We start from the raw sequence: 16,202 nt of genomic DNA on the forward strand, positions 1-16,202 counted from the left end.
CATGTCTGATAAAAGTAGATCATCGGTAAAAATTAATTTATCTATAAATAGTGGGTCTGACTAATTCTATGTAACGCCCATTCACAAATTGAAAACGTCTTTCTTCATCACCCACATGAAACTGTTGAACAAACTTTGTTTTATATGCCTTTATTTTATTTTTTTTGAGCTTTCTATGAACGGATGATTTGCTTACTCCAGCCTCCACGCACCTATGACGTACGGATAATTTTGGAGCTACTTCTACACTTCCAAGAATGTTGATGGTGTTATCAACATTTGTAACACTCTGAGATCTACCTGGCCTATTTCGTTCATTGACATTACCTAAGTGTTAAAATTAAATTATTAAAAAAATTAAGAAATCAATAAAATAACTCAATAATAGGTACACAGCTTAACACCCGCTATCTAATATCTACTTGATATTAAGCTTATTGTAGGAAAAAATTAATTTGGTTCTTGGAAATATGTACTTACAGTGGACACCACGTCGCTTATAAGACTCACGGATATAACTATTATAAGACCCAGTCGCTTATTTGACTCTAAATTGTGTAGAACGGTCTGGACGTACCTATCCAAATACCAAAATTTGCAATTTTATTATAACTTAATAATTCTTAATAATTCCAAAAATCGAGACATTAATCTATTTATAACAGTGTACGATGGTTTTTTACGATCAGGATACTCAATTCCATAACTATAAGCAGCTTGTCTATGACTTTTGTTGTTTCGGAAGTAACATTTCACCATGTCGATGTACTCATGTACTGAGAATGTATGAGTCATTTTAAATGTTGAACAAAATAAGTAAGAAATAACTAATAAGAAATTAAAGCTAAAGACACGGTACATACTGTACGTCTGTACGTATGGCACTAATAACAGTAATAGCTATAAAGAAAGAACACAAGATAATAATTTTAATTATAATTTAGAAAACTGCGATATGCGTAGGTATTGTTATTATAAATCACATTAATTATAACTGTAAGATTATGTCCAATTTTGTAACTTTAGGTTCACTTTATGGTAATTAAAATACTTAAAAATAGGTAACCAGTTTCGCTGTTCAGCAACGATAAGACACGATTATTTTTATTTCTGTTCAAATCAAAACTTTAATTAGGTGTGTAAAAGTATTGTCATGCTGAAATAGATATTTTATTATTGAAATGTGAAACAATTAATATTTTTGTTAAAATTATTCAAAAACATAACTTGCTCTAACTTAGTCAATTTTTATTCAATTTTTATATATTTTTTTTTTTGAACTGTTTTAAAAATATGTTCAACAAAATGGCTATCTTATAAATTTTAAATTCTTAAATGCATAAAAAAATTTTTTTTGAATTTTTGAATTTTTAAAAAAAAAAATTGAATTTTATGCCAGTCAATCAGAATTTTCATACTTAGTATTGTAAAAAAACCCGCGTTTAAATGGGTAATAGGTATAAGAAGACCATAATCCACTTTTAAATAATGTCTATAATATCTCATTGAATATGAATACAGAATAGGTGTTTGAATGTGTAACATAAATTATAATATTTACCCTCATCAATCAATGCGACAGTTCCCAATACCTTAACTTTAAGTACTTCACCTCGTTTAGCTACCTTAAAAATAAATAAACATTTTAAACACAATTTATAAATGTTTAAGAATCAAGTTTGTAGCATACTTTGTACCCAATTTCAAGTACATCTAAGGGATCATTATCCCCCTTGCACCCTGTATGTTCGTCAAGCAATTCCGGGTTTTCCCAGGTTTGAGGCAAGGCACCATAATTCCATATGTAGCCTTTGTGTGGGAACACATTTGATACAAAACGTAATTTTCCTTTTTTCGTATCTTGAATGATAGGGTTTAAGGCAGATTTTGTATTGATCTAAAAAACTTTTATTTAGTAATTAGTTATTTCTTGGTACGAATAACTGAAAATCTAACCTCCATTTTGGCATTTGACCATCTAGGTATTTCAACTACCATATTGAATACTTTGCCTGTATTATCAGCCAGCAATGGAATATCGTGGAATGGTGAAACTATTCCTTTTTCATTTTCTGTAATAAAAATTAAACTTATGAAGTTATGACTTATGGACATTCGATACTTCCAATATGAAGGGAAAACATATTGTATTAAAATAAATTTAACTAAAACTAATACATATTTTATAGTAGGTATAATTTAACAATTTAAATTTATATATTTTGTAATTGATTTGGTAAGTACCCTAAAATTGTTGTGTATTTTACTTAATAAGTGTCATGTTTTAAAAATAAATTAAGAATGTAATTCTTTTTTTTATTACAGCCATAAGACATGATGGTTTGACGACAGTTGAACACTCGAACAACCTATTCTTTTTAATGGTTTATAGGACTATAAAGTCTTGACTATTCAAGTGTTAGGGAAATTATAGATACCTAGGTACTTCACAGTGGTTTCCCGTTGCCTTTTTATAATATAAAATAATAAATATTCTTAATAAATGTTTAAGGAATTTGAACTGATTTAGTCATTACCTACAATATTATGTTTTTTCTTAACCTACAAAATCGTGAATAAATTTGAATATAAATCTCTCAAATATACGTCTCAACTCTCGGGTTATCTACCTATTATTAATAATATAAAATATATTTGATTATTTTTATTATACCTATATTTATTTATATTATCTTTTATATAGGTACACAATTCAACTTCAGGTGGTAATTTTTCATAAATACTTAGTAGGGGGCAAAGGTCTCCATAAAAAAATGACCTTGAATGTTTGAACATTAAAATCAAAAACGCACAAATGTGTTAGACAACTATTAAGGCATACAATAACCCACATCAAATATCGATGGCAAATTCTGAATTTGTACAAGGATTTTTCCTTACAATATAACTTCAAAGTTGACTTACTTATGTACAATTTGTAGTCAATCGTGTTGGGCGAACCTCTCTCTACGATCTGGTACGTCATTTTGCTATATTCCTTGTTAGCCGTCTGCCAAATCGCTGTCGAAGTACAAAGTGGACTGATTCTTCGGAAACCGCTATGTTGGCGGAACACGGATTGCCGAATTATCCTTTGGACGGCTATTCCGAAAATCATGATTCCCGAATCTTATCAGCGGTGTTCGGCAAGTGGCAACATTTATTCGTGAAAAAACTCGTTGATTTCGACAAAGCGAGTGTCTATTCTCCTTGGTCGCAGTTTTGCCGCCAAAATAATGCGTTGAATATCTTAAATAATTATGAGTGAACTATGTACATAATATAATATTATTATTATAACGGATGGTCACAGAACATCAAAGGTGTCCGTTGTAGACAAGTTTTAGTTATTTTTTTGAAATGTCGACTTTTGTGACCTTAGTCAGGCCCAGTGGCGTGCCGAACAGTCATTTTTTGAGGCAATTGCCTCAAGGAAAATTTGGGTGGGTGGGTGGTTGTGTTAGTATAGATGTGCAACTTGTACCTAAAAAAACTTAATAATATTTATTATTTTTAATAATAAAAAAAAATTAGTGAAAAAACTGTTGGTGGTGGGGAAGAGATCAAATTGTATAGTTTGCCTCAGGTCTGCTTGTCAGTTCGGCACGCCACTGGTCAGGCCCATAGACAAGAATACTAAGCCACCTAACCTATAGGGCAAAGTTAAAGCATAGATTATATTAAATTGTATAATATAATAGTTTTATATAATACAATTTGTGGTTGAAGTATGACAAGTAGCGTCGTGGCTCCCTGACCGCTATACGTTCGCGAATACAATGGATTCACATAATGCCGATATTTGAACGCTATACCGAAAACAGTTAACAATATTGGTTGGATCTCAACAAACGCAGTTTTGACCAACATCGCCGAGAGTGAGGCACTTTGTTATAAACATCATATTCAAATGCTATTATATATATACTAACTATTTGTTTTTTTCCCGAATAATTATCAAATATTATCGATTTCCTTAACATTTTTACGATATTGGATTTTCAACCGTAAATATTAAGAAATGTTCATCTATCGGCTTCTGATATTTATTGTTGTAATTGAAAACGAATAACCATAGACACGCTAGACATTTAAACAAAATATTAAAATGATCATTTTCCATAAATGGTAACATTTTCAAACTATTTTGACTTTTTTTTTAGATTCTGATTGACTGAGTGGAACGATGAATGTATTGATTTTACAATGATGTGTGTTTTTTATTTTTATTTTTGTGTCTGTCATCACGGTTTGGGGCAGTAAAACTGCTTCGATTTTCTTTAACAGTATCTTGTTCGATGGGAAAGTGAATCTAGTTGGATACGGGTCTCGGGAGATCAAAATTTAAAATTCCCAATAGTTTTCAAAAGCACCGGGAAAAACAACATTAAAATTAAGGAAAAACGGGAATTTTCACAAAACTGATTTTGGTTTCTGGTTAACTCTAAAACAAATAAACGTACCATACATATATACATGACATTTTCACTGGTTGTTTATATTTGCATTTTCCATACACGATAACATTTTCAAAATATTTTTATTTGTTTTGAACTGTTTAGGAACATTTTCAGTCTCCAATTTTATTAGTCTATTAGATTCTGAGTGGAACGATGAATTTAATACAAGGCTCCTATACTATATTGTTACTATGACATTTGAAAAATATTAAAAATCCTTAGTTACCGTTTTTTTTATGAACATTTAAAGTTCAAAACTTGACAAAATACGAAAAAATCACGAAAATTTGCAAATCATTTTGAGTTATTGGTTCATACAAATTTTTCTTTTTGAATCTAAGATTTGAAAATGTAATACGAGATTCCTCATAACTCATAAGCAGGCACGTAGCCAGGATTTTATTTTTTGGGGGGTTGGGAGTCGAAATAAATGTTAGTACAATTTTTATGCTTAATTGATATATAAAACCTTTTTTTTTTTATAAATTGACAAATTAAAACCTTACAAGTTACAATACAATACAATCTATAATTATTTAAAATTTTCAACTGATTTCTATAATATTAAATTTCTGATTTTTTGAGCCATTATATTCAATATTTCGTCTTTAGAGATAGCATGATAGACACTTCCCAATGTACTGACGGAAGAGCAAGTCCCGTTAAACGCTCATTTCCAGTTTTGTTACGAAGCGATGTTTTTAAGCGTTTTAGTGTTGAAAATGAGCGCTCAACAGCTGTTGTAGAAACTGGTAATGTTGCCAAGATTTTTAATTTAAAATGTATGTTTTTGTAAAACTTTGTATCACATGCATCCAAAATATCCATAATTTCAGTGGGTTTTTTTTTACATTTACCCATTTTTCACACCATAATAAAAATTCAGAACAAACCACTTTTTCAGATATACGATCTTTGTAAAATATGTTTAAATTTTTAAGTTTCGAAACATTTTCGTTTAAAACAAATTTTGGCAATAGGATTTCAATTGATGACAAAACAAAATTGTTTTGTTTAAAACGGTTTTTCAAATTAAAAATGAAACCGTCTATTGATGGTACAAATATCGATGTTTTATAGTATATTAGTAGGTATTCTTTCGGTGTTACAATCATAATTATCAGTTTTTTTAAAAAATAAATTATTAAAATAACGTCAATGTTATTATATAAAACTATATTGCCAAAAACGAAACTCGTGTTGTCTCGCACAGTCGCACTCAAATACTCAATATTCATGTATGATTAAAATCTCATGAAATTATGAAACCCAATACGAAAACATGTACGAATATCACATAATATCTGCGATAATAATATTGTTCGATAATAATAAATTGACGTTAATTGTATCTATTCTGTGGTTAAACGACGTTGTTGACGTCACGGTGTGTCGGCCGTCGGGACTCCGCAATATAATTCGAGTATTTGACCGGAAGCGCGTAAAAATCAGGAAAAAAAAGGTGGGTAAGTGGATGTCGCTCTGCTGTACAGTAGGTTACCAGTGGGTCGCTGTATAATGGATAGTATTAAATTTGAATTCAATGATATGATATCACTGTATAAGAAAAACGATTCTGAGCTTTTACTTTTGACACCCCAAAGTACCAACTAGATTCACTTTCCTATCAGAAAAGGTACTGTTGAAGAAAATCCAAGCACTTTTACTGTCCTAAAAGGTGATGACAGACACAAAAAAAAAAAAAAAACACACATCATCATTGTAAAATCAATACATTCATCGTTCCACTCAGAATCTAAAATGATCGACCCATAGATAATATTCGACCATTCTATAGTGATTTATTTTCGTACCACATTACAATAACATTTTTTTGAATAACATTTATTTTAATTTAAATTATAATGATAATGATGTTATATACTTATATGCCAGTAGCCAGTACACAAAAATTTCGGGGGAGGGGCGGCACAGACCCCATGGACCCCCCCTGGATACGTGCCTGCTTATAAGTTTGTCTATCTTTATCAAAATAAAATGTCTATAAGCAAATTAAATTAAATTTTTATGAGCATTTGAAGATCATATTTTTACAAGATTTGATATTCATAATTCATTCGATTTCTCATGTAGTGATTTTGTTATTTTCTTGTACCTAATTCAAAAACGAATAACTGATACATGAAAATTTCACTGAATGCTTATATTTTCATTTGCTATACACTAAACAATTTTCCAAGAATAACGATTTTAGTTGTTTTGTTGTAATTTTATATTGTATTAATTCAACTTAATGGCTACCTACTGTATTTATAATATGTAATAAGTAATAACAATATAAATATAATATGAAATATCCACACTGACAAACTGTCACTGCTATAATTTATACAAAATCATAATTTTGTATTTGTGTAGCGGTGTAGGTAATATAAAATAAAATATAAATTTGTAATTAAAAATAATAATATAAAATATTTAAACACTGGGTCTAAATTGTTTGATTATTACTAGCCTAGAGTTTTCAATCACTAGGCTAATGTATTTTTTTAGCACACTAATGCTTTGGTAATGGGAACTAATAGTGGGAAAAAAATATTTATTTAAACATATTATTTTTGAAACTACTCTTGAAATACTCTTTTTCAAATTCAATTCACTCCAATGAAACTGTTCTAAAAACTATTTAAAACTAAACAATGTTAATTGGAACGAATAATTGGAACATGAAAACAGTCCCTGTTAATATTAAGTAGGTATATCATATTATTATTATATTATCGATTATCACTCCTTGTTAAGCCTCGTTCCACGGTGACACTAATGAGTATGACACTAATGATATTGTGTGTCGTGACACCTAGTGTGGTATATCTAATTCGTTGAATACGCGACACTGGTGTCATGCAATTGTCGCTGTGTGAACAAGGCTTTAGTCTAATGAATAGGTTTCCAAACTTTTCGAACACTTTGTATATCTTAGTTTATATTGTATTATCACCATATATTTTGTAAGCAATAATTAATGATAAGTAGTACAAATTATATCTCCATATTTAACTATGACTGAAATAATTATTTAGTTAGTTACCTATTCTGTTGTGATTTCCCAAAAATCAAAATTTGAATACATCCATGATCCATATATAATGGTAAAAACAGGAACATGCTTGGTGAAACAATAAACAAATAGTTCATACTTCATACTAATGTATAAGTTACAAAAAAGGTGAAATTATTGTATCATCATATAAAACAATATTTTTTTCAGTTATTACTATCTATAATTTATTTTGTAAGACAGCCCGACCTGCAAACTCTGTGACAAAGCGCTGACAATTAAACACGTCACACTTGAATGCCCCAGACAAATTCTCGGAAACCCACTAACAATGCAACAGGCACTTGGAGAAGAGAACACCAATAACATATACAATTTTTTCAAAGACATAACTTAGCAAAACTAATTTAGAAAAATTATTATTAATTAAATAGTTAAATGTACATATATTCTATAAACTCCCTCTATTGTTAAACATAATGTATCCCTATAGTTGTAAGACCAATATATAATATCACTACTATTTTGTAATTTTTACAGGATAATAACCTCAGGAGTTGAAGCCCTTATTTAAATGAAAAAAAAAAAAAATTTATTTTGGTAGGAAAAATTACAAATAGTTTCCTGCATTCAAACATTATTAGCATACACAAAATAACATAAATTAAGTTTTATTATTTACAAATATATTGTAATCTATTGATATTTGATCGTTCAATCATTTTAAACACAAAAAATACAATGCAGTAAGTACATCCATTAAAATAAGTAATAACATTCTAACGCATACAATATTTGTCAACTATTTATGTGTTATAGGCTCCAAATTTCAAGGTAAAGGGTTTTTGTTCAAATAATTAACTATTTAGCTATTTTAGTTATTAGCTATTACTTATTAGTATTTCTGAGAGCATTAAGTCTTTCTTTATTTACAAAGTTTAACAATTGGTATTTAGGTTGATTTGTACAATTGTCAATTCTATACAGTGTGTAATAATTCTACACATTATTTTGGGCTAATAAAATGTACATTTAATGATAATAGATTAATGATCTTATAATCTATCTTATCATGGGCATAGACAATAAAAGAATTATTAGTTATTTTATTATCTATGATCATTGATCATGGCCAAAAATTGTAATGAATTGTGACTCTGGTACAATCACAGAATACATTTTTAAAATTTAAAATTTATTCTGTGGTACGATATGAAATTCAGTTGTACATTTTTAAGATAATAAGTCAATATACAAAATATATATCCTAATACAATAAAATAAAAATAAATGTATTTAACAACTTATAAAGGACCACTGAATGTAGATTGAAAGTCGGGTACATAGATTGATCATATTAATTAGGATAATAAAAATAAAACAAATATTTAGAAGTAGTAACATTGAAAGATATTTTTCTAATAAGTAAAAACCAGCCTCTAGCCCATATAGAGAATACTCCAAGTATATCTCAGACTATAACCCTTACATAATGTCCCTAAACCGGTATATCTCATACACAATCTCTAAACATGTGGATGGTGGTAACTTTTTGTACTTGTTGAAGTCTCACTGGTAATTGTTGCTGAAGGTGCTGAATCCTCATTAGAAGGTATATCACTGCTGGATTTACGTTGTTCAGACCACATTTCAGCATACAGGCCGTTTCTTATTATGAGATCATCGTGCCTACAGGACATTACATTTAAAATTCAAATTTCAATAGATATAATGTCAATAGTTTAATTTGAAAAAAGTAAATGGCAAATTAAAAAAAAAAAAAAACAATAATACCAAAAGTACATAGGTTTACCTTCCTCTCTCATATATTTGTCCGTCTTTTAAAACTAGTATTTCGTCTGCATGTATAACAGTTGACAGCCTATGTGCAACAATTATTGTGGTGCGATTAGCACAGACTTGATCCAACGCCGCCTTGAATGTTTTTTTAAAATTATTAACACCTAGATACTCAAAAACATTATATTCACAAAATGTTAGTATTTACTTGAATCTGTCTTTCTGTTTTAGTATCTAATGCACTTGTGGCTTCGTCCAGCAATACAATGGCAGGTGCCTTAAGTAATGTTCTGGCAATAGCAACTCTTTGTTTTTCTCCTCCACTAAGTTTCAATCCTCTTTCACCAACCTAGAATATTATCAAAAATACGATTGATATTAAAACAAAACTTGATTATAAGTTAAATAAACAAAACACACTTGTGTATTGTATTGATCTGGGAATTTCATAATTCTTTCATGTATTTCGGCTGCCATTGCAGAATTCATTATTTCTGAGTCATTAGAATCAACTTTTCCATAATTGATGTTAAATCTAATAAATAATTTTAGTTACATTTTTGTATTTATTAAGAGTTTTTTTTATTCATACTTAATGGTGTTGTTAAACAAAACAGTGTCTTGCGGAACAACACCGATAGCTTTTCTGAGTGAATTCTGAGTAACTAGTTGTATATTCTGGTCATCGATAATGATAGATCCTGAATCTACATCGAAAAACCTAAACAACAGTCTCACAATAGTTGACTTTCCGCTACCTGATGGACCAACCAATGCTAATGTTTTGCCCGGTTCAACCACAAACGAAATATTTTCTAAGACTATTCTTTCAGGTTGATAAGAAAATGTTACATTGCGAAATTCCACTTGTCCATTTTTTAGCACCAAGTCTTTAGCATCAGGAACATCACTAATATCTGGTGTTATATTCATCAAATCAAACATATTTTCCATGTCGATAAAATTCTTCTGAATTGCTCTATTTAAAATGATTTAATGTTATAATACACATTATTTTAATAATTTATTTGACTTTAAGATGTCACACCCACATGTTTTGTATCAGTCCTATCAGTACAACAGCAAATTTGAGTTAGTAGATCGAATTTTTTGTCAACTTTAATATTACAATGAATTGACCTATTACCAAATTTGAAGGTAAGAAACATTATTTGCGATTGTACATTGGTTTCTTTACAAAATTTTAATTTTCAAGCAAGGGTTGAGTATGTAAAATCAAAAAACTAAAAAATATTCGTTACTTTTTAAAAATTCAAATATTGTAAAAAAAAACAAACACAGATAATGTTTCTTGCTTTTAAGTTTGATAATATGTGAACTCATTGTAATATTAAAGTTAACACAACATTAGTTCTGCTGACCTCAAATTGTAGGATTGAGACAAAACATATGGGTGAGATGTTACCTTAATACCATATTCGTTTAATACCTGTAAAATGTGCCAAAATAGTTTAGTGGTCCATACAATTGAATGATGTACACAGTGAATAGAACATAATCACCTACTGTTAACTCTTTAAGATCAACAACAAAATGAACACTGAGCAATGATCCAGCTAACAATCCTATACATACAATCAAATTTTGAACGGTGTTGAGAATAGCCAATGACACTTGCGTTTTAAACTCTTCATGCTAAAAAAATTAAATACATATGTGTTGAATTAACTAAACCTAAGGCTTTTTAAAAAAAATTCCAATAATTTTACTTGATATTCCATTATTGCATCTTTATAGGCTTTAACTTCATATTCTTCAGCACCATAGTACTTAACTGTTTCAAAATTCAACATAGAATCAACGCTACGAGCTTCCATATTGTTATCTGCTATATTCATCCGACGTTGAAATTTTGTTCTCCATTCTGTTATGATGATTGTCAAAGCTAAACATTTAAACCCCCCCAAAAAAATAAAATAATGATGATGCATTACCAAATACAGTATTATATTTTTATTATATTATTATTACCTGATTCACGATATAAGCTCAATATAAACATAAGATTTAATTCACTTTTAGCATTATGAATAATTATTAATTACTTTAGACCTTATACTATAGTAAATTCAGAAAAATTATAACTGCACAACTAGCAATGAAAACAGGGATTTTATATTTAATATGAGTGTTCAATTTTTACATAAATTAACTTTTTTTGTTTTCCCCGACGCATTTAAAAACTACTTGGTATTTATCACTTTTTACTCCCTAAAGTGCCCAACTAGGTTCACCAGAAAAGATGCTAAAGTAAAAATTCAGTTTATTTATACAGCTGGTGAATATTTTCTTACAACCGTTTAAATCTAGAAAAATACTCAAGAAAATGGCCAAACTATAACTTAATCTCTATGGATAATCAATTTTATGTCTGTAACAATTTTATCTTAAAAAGCGCATAAGTTTTTATTGAACTTAATAATTAAATACAATCTTTATTATACACTATTCAATTATTATAAAAAATTGTATATTAATAAACACTAATGAAAGTTGAAACAGTTGTTTAACTGAACATTTTCCATAATCATACAATATTATTAGTTGTTACAGCATTTTTAAATCTGTACGAAGTAAATAAGTTCAAATTTCTTAAGGATATCACAATATGTATAGAAAAGTCCTAGAATTCTCTAGGAATTCTTAAGGAAGTTAGTGGATTCTTTAGGAAATCCAGGAATTTCATAGGAAGTCTTTAGGAAGTCTTTAGAACAAGAATTCTGGTTTGCAAAATAATAATTTATGAATGACTCTTGGGTAAATATTATTTTTAACACAAACCAGTTAATAAAAATATGACAACATTAATTCACCACTGGGAGCACGACAATTGTGGCTTTAATTTTTCTGGTTTAAAAATGTTCTAAGATTAAGACATTTTAAGCTGACTAAATTATTTATTGAGTAGTGTTAGGATTTTAGATTCTAATAAATGTATTGATTTTACAATATGTGTTTTTATTTTATATTTTTTTTATCCTGTATACAAAATTTTTACCAGAAGGAGTGCTTTGATTTCTACATATAGTACCTTATCTTTTAGCAAATTGGATCAAGATGGTACTTTAGAGAGGTCATTTTCGATTTTCTTAATAGTTACTTAATAAAACTACCAAACAATTACAAAAATCCGCTAAAAATGAAATTTTAATTTCTAACACTTTATTTATCACCATAGCAAGGAATAAAAAAATTTATATTATTATATTAATTCAACTTAAAGGCTATAATAAATAATAACAAAATAAAAAAATCCAGACTGACAAACCGTCTCCGCTCAGAATCGTTTTTCTTATATAATGATATTATATCATTGAATGCAAATTTAATACAATCCTTAATACATTGTAACCTACTTGTAACCTACTGTACAGCAGAGTGACATCCACTTAGTCACTTTTTTTTTATCTTGTTTTAACTAAATAAATAATAAATACCTGCTAATAAATTCACGAAAAGTACCTATAATTTATGACTATATTTAATAATTTGTCATACACTTATACTTAATAGTCTGGTGCTCATTAAAATTTATGTAATTGTAAAGAATTTTTTTCTCAGTATCCTTAAATATAACTGATATTATTGAATACAAAATAATTTTTACCTATATACAAAACCATTGTTATGAAAACCACAGTTCCCATCATCCAATTGAAATATGATAGGAAAAATATAACTGCTACAATGATGTCAATTATGGTAGGTCCAATACTAAAAAGTAAAAATGACAATAAACTGTTGGTCGAGTCTGTTCCACGGTCCATAATTCTTAAAACTTCACCAGTTTTACGGCTCAAATGCCATTTCAAACTTAAATTATGTAAATGACGGAATAGTGATACCTAAGTTTAAATATTTTAATTGGTACAGTTAATATATTTTTACCTTATATAGAATTAATGAAAACTCACTTCAACTTCACGTTTAGTATATTGTTGTACTCTAATCCATAGGTAACTTCTTAAGTTATTCAAGAAACCCATTCCAAGACCTCCTTGTAAAAACTTGATACCAATATAGGTAAAAATTAAATCCCAACGAAAAACAAGAGGAGTAGCAGTTAAGCTATCGACTGAGAATAAAATCAATTATTAGTTTATACTGTTGATAACTATTTAAGGATCATCAAAAGATTAAATACCAATTTTTGCACTGTAAAGTGGAACATATACATTGGCTACTCTTCCAGCAATTACCAAAATAATACAAGCAACTACTCTTAATTGTAAAGCCACACTCTTTTTTGGCCATATGAAAGGTGCTATCATTTTGACTTTTCGAATGATATTCTTCCATGTTGAGGTTTCTTCCACTCGATCAGACTGAAAAATTATAACCGTTCAATATTATTTCTTGTATAAATATAAAGTAATAACAGTAAAAATACAATAACCAAAAAAGGTCTTGAATGATACATTTTTAATTCACATTTAAATAATAAAAGTCTATAAAAAAAAAAATAGTAAAAATAAAAATATATCTAAGTATTTATAATCAGTACATACAAGTATTGCAGTACAAATGAAATTGAAGTAGGTATAATTATAATGTGCCTATGACATATTTTATTTTATATGCCATAGACACTTTACATAGATAACACATAATAACCAACACTGAAAAACTAACTTTATACAATATTACCTATGTATTAATAATAATTTATTATTATTATTATTATGAAAAGAATATTTAGTGGATAGCAATTGGAGACTACCAAAACTACAATTCTACAAATCAAGGTCCAATAAAACACAAGTGACAATGGGGTTGTCTAGCATTATTTTTAAACCTGGTTATATTTTGAAATATAGCATCTAGGATTTTCCATTCTGCCAATACTACCCATTAGTAGGCAAAAAAAAAACCTTAACTTAAATTTTACTACAATGAAAGTAGACGGATGTTAAATTATCTATGTATAAGATTTGTTTACAAAAATCAATCATATTATCTTATAATAAATTAAACACTACACTATTTTGAAAAAAATTTAATTATTTTCCATTATAAGTCTTAAATGGTGAACAAATTTTTTTTTTAATTATAAATTATAATAAGTATCATTAAATATATAATTAAATTAAATATTAAAAACTTACATCTAAAAACAAATCTGTTGAGTTGTGTAGGCTAAAGTAATCTCTTGCAGTCATTATTCCAGGTGCTTTTACACCTAAGATCAATAATAAGAAGCTTAAAATATAATTTGCAACGAATAAACCGAATTCAATTTGACCATTTAAACTGAAAATAAATTATTAATAATAGGTATAAGAATATAATTAATAAAAATCCATAGACAAAATTATTAACTGACTTATTTAATTTAGGCCACCAATCATCCCTCTTTATGGTAATGAATGCCACGTTTTCAGCAAGGAACACCAATACCCAGAAAATGAGCAAGACTAGACCATGTCCACGGGCTGGCATTGATGGTAAGAGACTTTTTCTTTCCATTAGTATGAGTTTTGCCGATAATGGAAATACAAAAACCATAACAAGCATATATACTGCCTACAAAATTAATATATTATAACATGTAGTAAAGTTAAGTCATGGGGGGTTTCACATTCAATTTCTTAATATGTACTTACTTGATAACCGTACACAACACCATGTTGAATAATGTGAATGTCGAGGAAAAACTTAGCCACTGCCAATAGGGGAAGAAGAAACGTAATGATCATCTGAACATAGTATAGCCTGGATTGGGGAATTGCAGCCTGTGATAGAGGCGTGCTGTATTTTCTGTACATCGAGCATTGGGCTGTGCCGAATAGTATCATGTACACAGCCAATGAACCAGCAACTGTGGTTTCCACAAAACATTCTGATGTCTTGTTGACCCATAGATCAATTGATGAACCGTTTGGACAAAACATTTTCAACCAACTTGTATCCATAAATTATGATAAAGTACAATTAGACATGAGTAACTATAAAACAGTTTACATTAGAGGTTTACATAATATTGCCACATTGATAACATTTGCATAAATATAACGTGAAAGTCAAATATAAGTTATTATATAAACATCTATAAAAAGTATTTGATTAATTAGAATTGGAAAACATAAAAAATCCGGTTGAAAATAAAAAATTACATGCACTAAAGAATAAAATTTATAATTATTTATAGCATATTGTCATCTCGAACATAAAATATTAATTAAGGGAATTTGATTTATTATTGCAAATAATTATATAGGTAAATAAAACCGACATCCAACTTTTCAACCTAGATCGGTATAAATTGTATGAAAGAGGTCTGATACAAATTTTATGAATAAAAATAAAATCACTAAGATGAAACTTACTATATATATTCAAATTTGATGATGTTTAATCGGTACCTACCTACTTAAAACTAAAAATTAAAAAAAATATTAGGTACATTTTTTTTTTGTTTTATGAATCATCATTATTTATTATCATTTATCATACTACCGTTATCATTATTTATTATCATATAACATCATTATCATTATTATTGTTATTCAAATTTAAAACTTATTGCGACGACGTTAGATCTATTTACAAATTACAGCTAGATGTGATTAAAAGCATGATTAAGTAACATTATTACTCTATGATTAAGTCACTACGACACTACAAACAATATCAAGGTGGATTATAAATGTACCATTGCAAGGTACCTACCTAGTTATAATAATACATCTTTACAAATAAAAATGATTGTACATTTTGAATAAATTTTATAACTCAAGATCCACCGACTCGATTTCGATAAAAATTTCACGACATATTAAGATTGATATGTAGATGATTTCTGTGAAGTTTGTACGCTGTGCGATAAGTGGTTCCGGAGTTATGGCCTTTTAAGTGAATACCTGGCGACATGGCCTTTATTGATTTGTATTATTATTTTT

The 16,202-nt window shown here is 28.5% G+C and overlaps 2 protein-coding genes across 3 annotated transcripts; both read right to left on the bottom strand.

Annotated features, from left to right (window-relative positions):
- Nucleotides 1–1,487: 1,487 nt before the first annotated feature.
- LOC100571140 (inorganic pyrophosphatase) lies at nt 1,488–3,151 on the bottom strand. The gene is made up of 4 exons (XM_003245546.4): nt 2,926–3,151; nt 1,957–2,072; nt 1,691–1,897; nt 1,488–1,625 (listed from the first exon to the last, which is right to left on the bottom strand). Exons 1-4 carry the CDS (start codon nt 3,116–3,118, stop codon nt 1,503–1,505), a joined length of 639 nt encoding a protein of 212 aa, XP_003245594.3. The 5' UTR covers nt 3,119–3,151; the 3' UTR covers nt 1,488–1,502.
- A 5,232-nt stretch (nt 3,152–8,383) lies between these two features.
- Nucleotides 8,384–15,739, bottom strand: LOC100162605 (ATP-binding cassette sub-family B member 6, mitochondrial). 2 transcript variants are annotated; one of them, XM_003245548.4, is made up of 14 exons: nt 15,630–15,671; nt 14,907–15,248; nt 14,627–14,826; nt 14,409–14,553; nt 13,448–13,628; nt 13,218–13,378; nt 12,911–13,148; nt 11,013–11,188; nt 10,733–10,938; nt 9,875–10,261; nt 9,703–9,817; nt 9,491–9,631; nt 9,296–9,417; nt 8,384–9,171 (listed from the first exon to the last, which is right to left on the bottom strand). In XM_003245548.4, the coding sequence occupies exons 2-14, from the start codon at nt 15,213–15,215 to the stop codon at nt 9,009–9,011; spliced, it is 2,544 nt and encodes an 847-aa protein (XP_003245596.1). In that variant the 5' UTR covers nt 15,216–15,248; nt 15,630–15,671; the 3' UTR covers nt 8,384–9,008. The 2 variants fall into 2 exon arrangements, with proteins under 2 accessions (XP_003245596.1, XP_001947373.2); XM_001947338.5 differs by having other exon boundaries at nt 9,009–9,171; nt 14,907–15,204; nt 15,630–15,739.
- Nucleotides 15,740–16,202: the final 463 nt, after the last annotated feature.

This window comes from Acyrthosiphon pisum, chromosome A1, assembly GCF_005508785.2.
Source record: "Acyrthosiphon pisum isolate AL4f chromosome A1, pea_aphid_22Mar2018_4r6ur, whole genome shotgun sequence".
Classification (NCBI taxonomy): Eukaryota; Metazoa; Arthropoda; class Insecta; order Hemiptera; family Aphididae; genus Acyrthosiphon; species Acyrthosiphon pisum.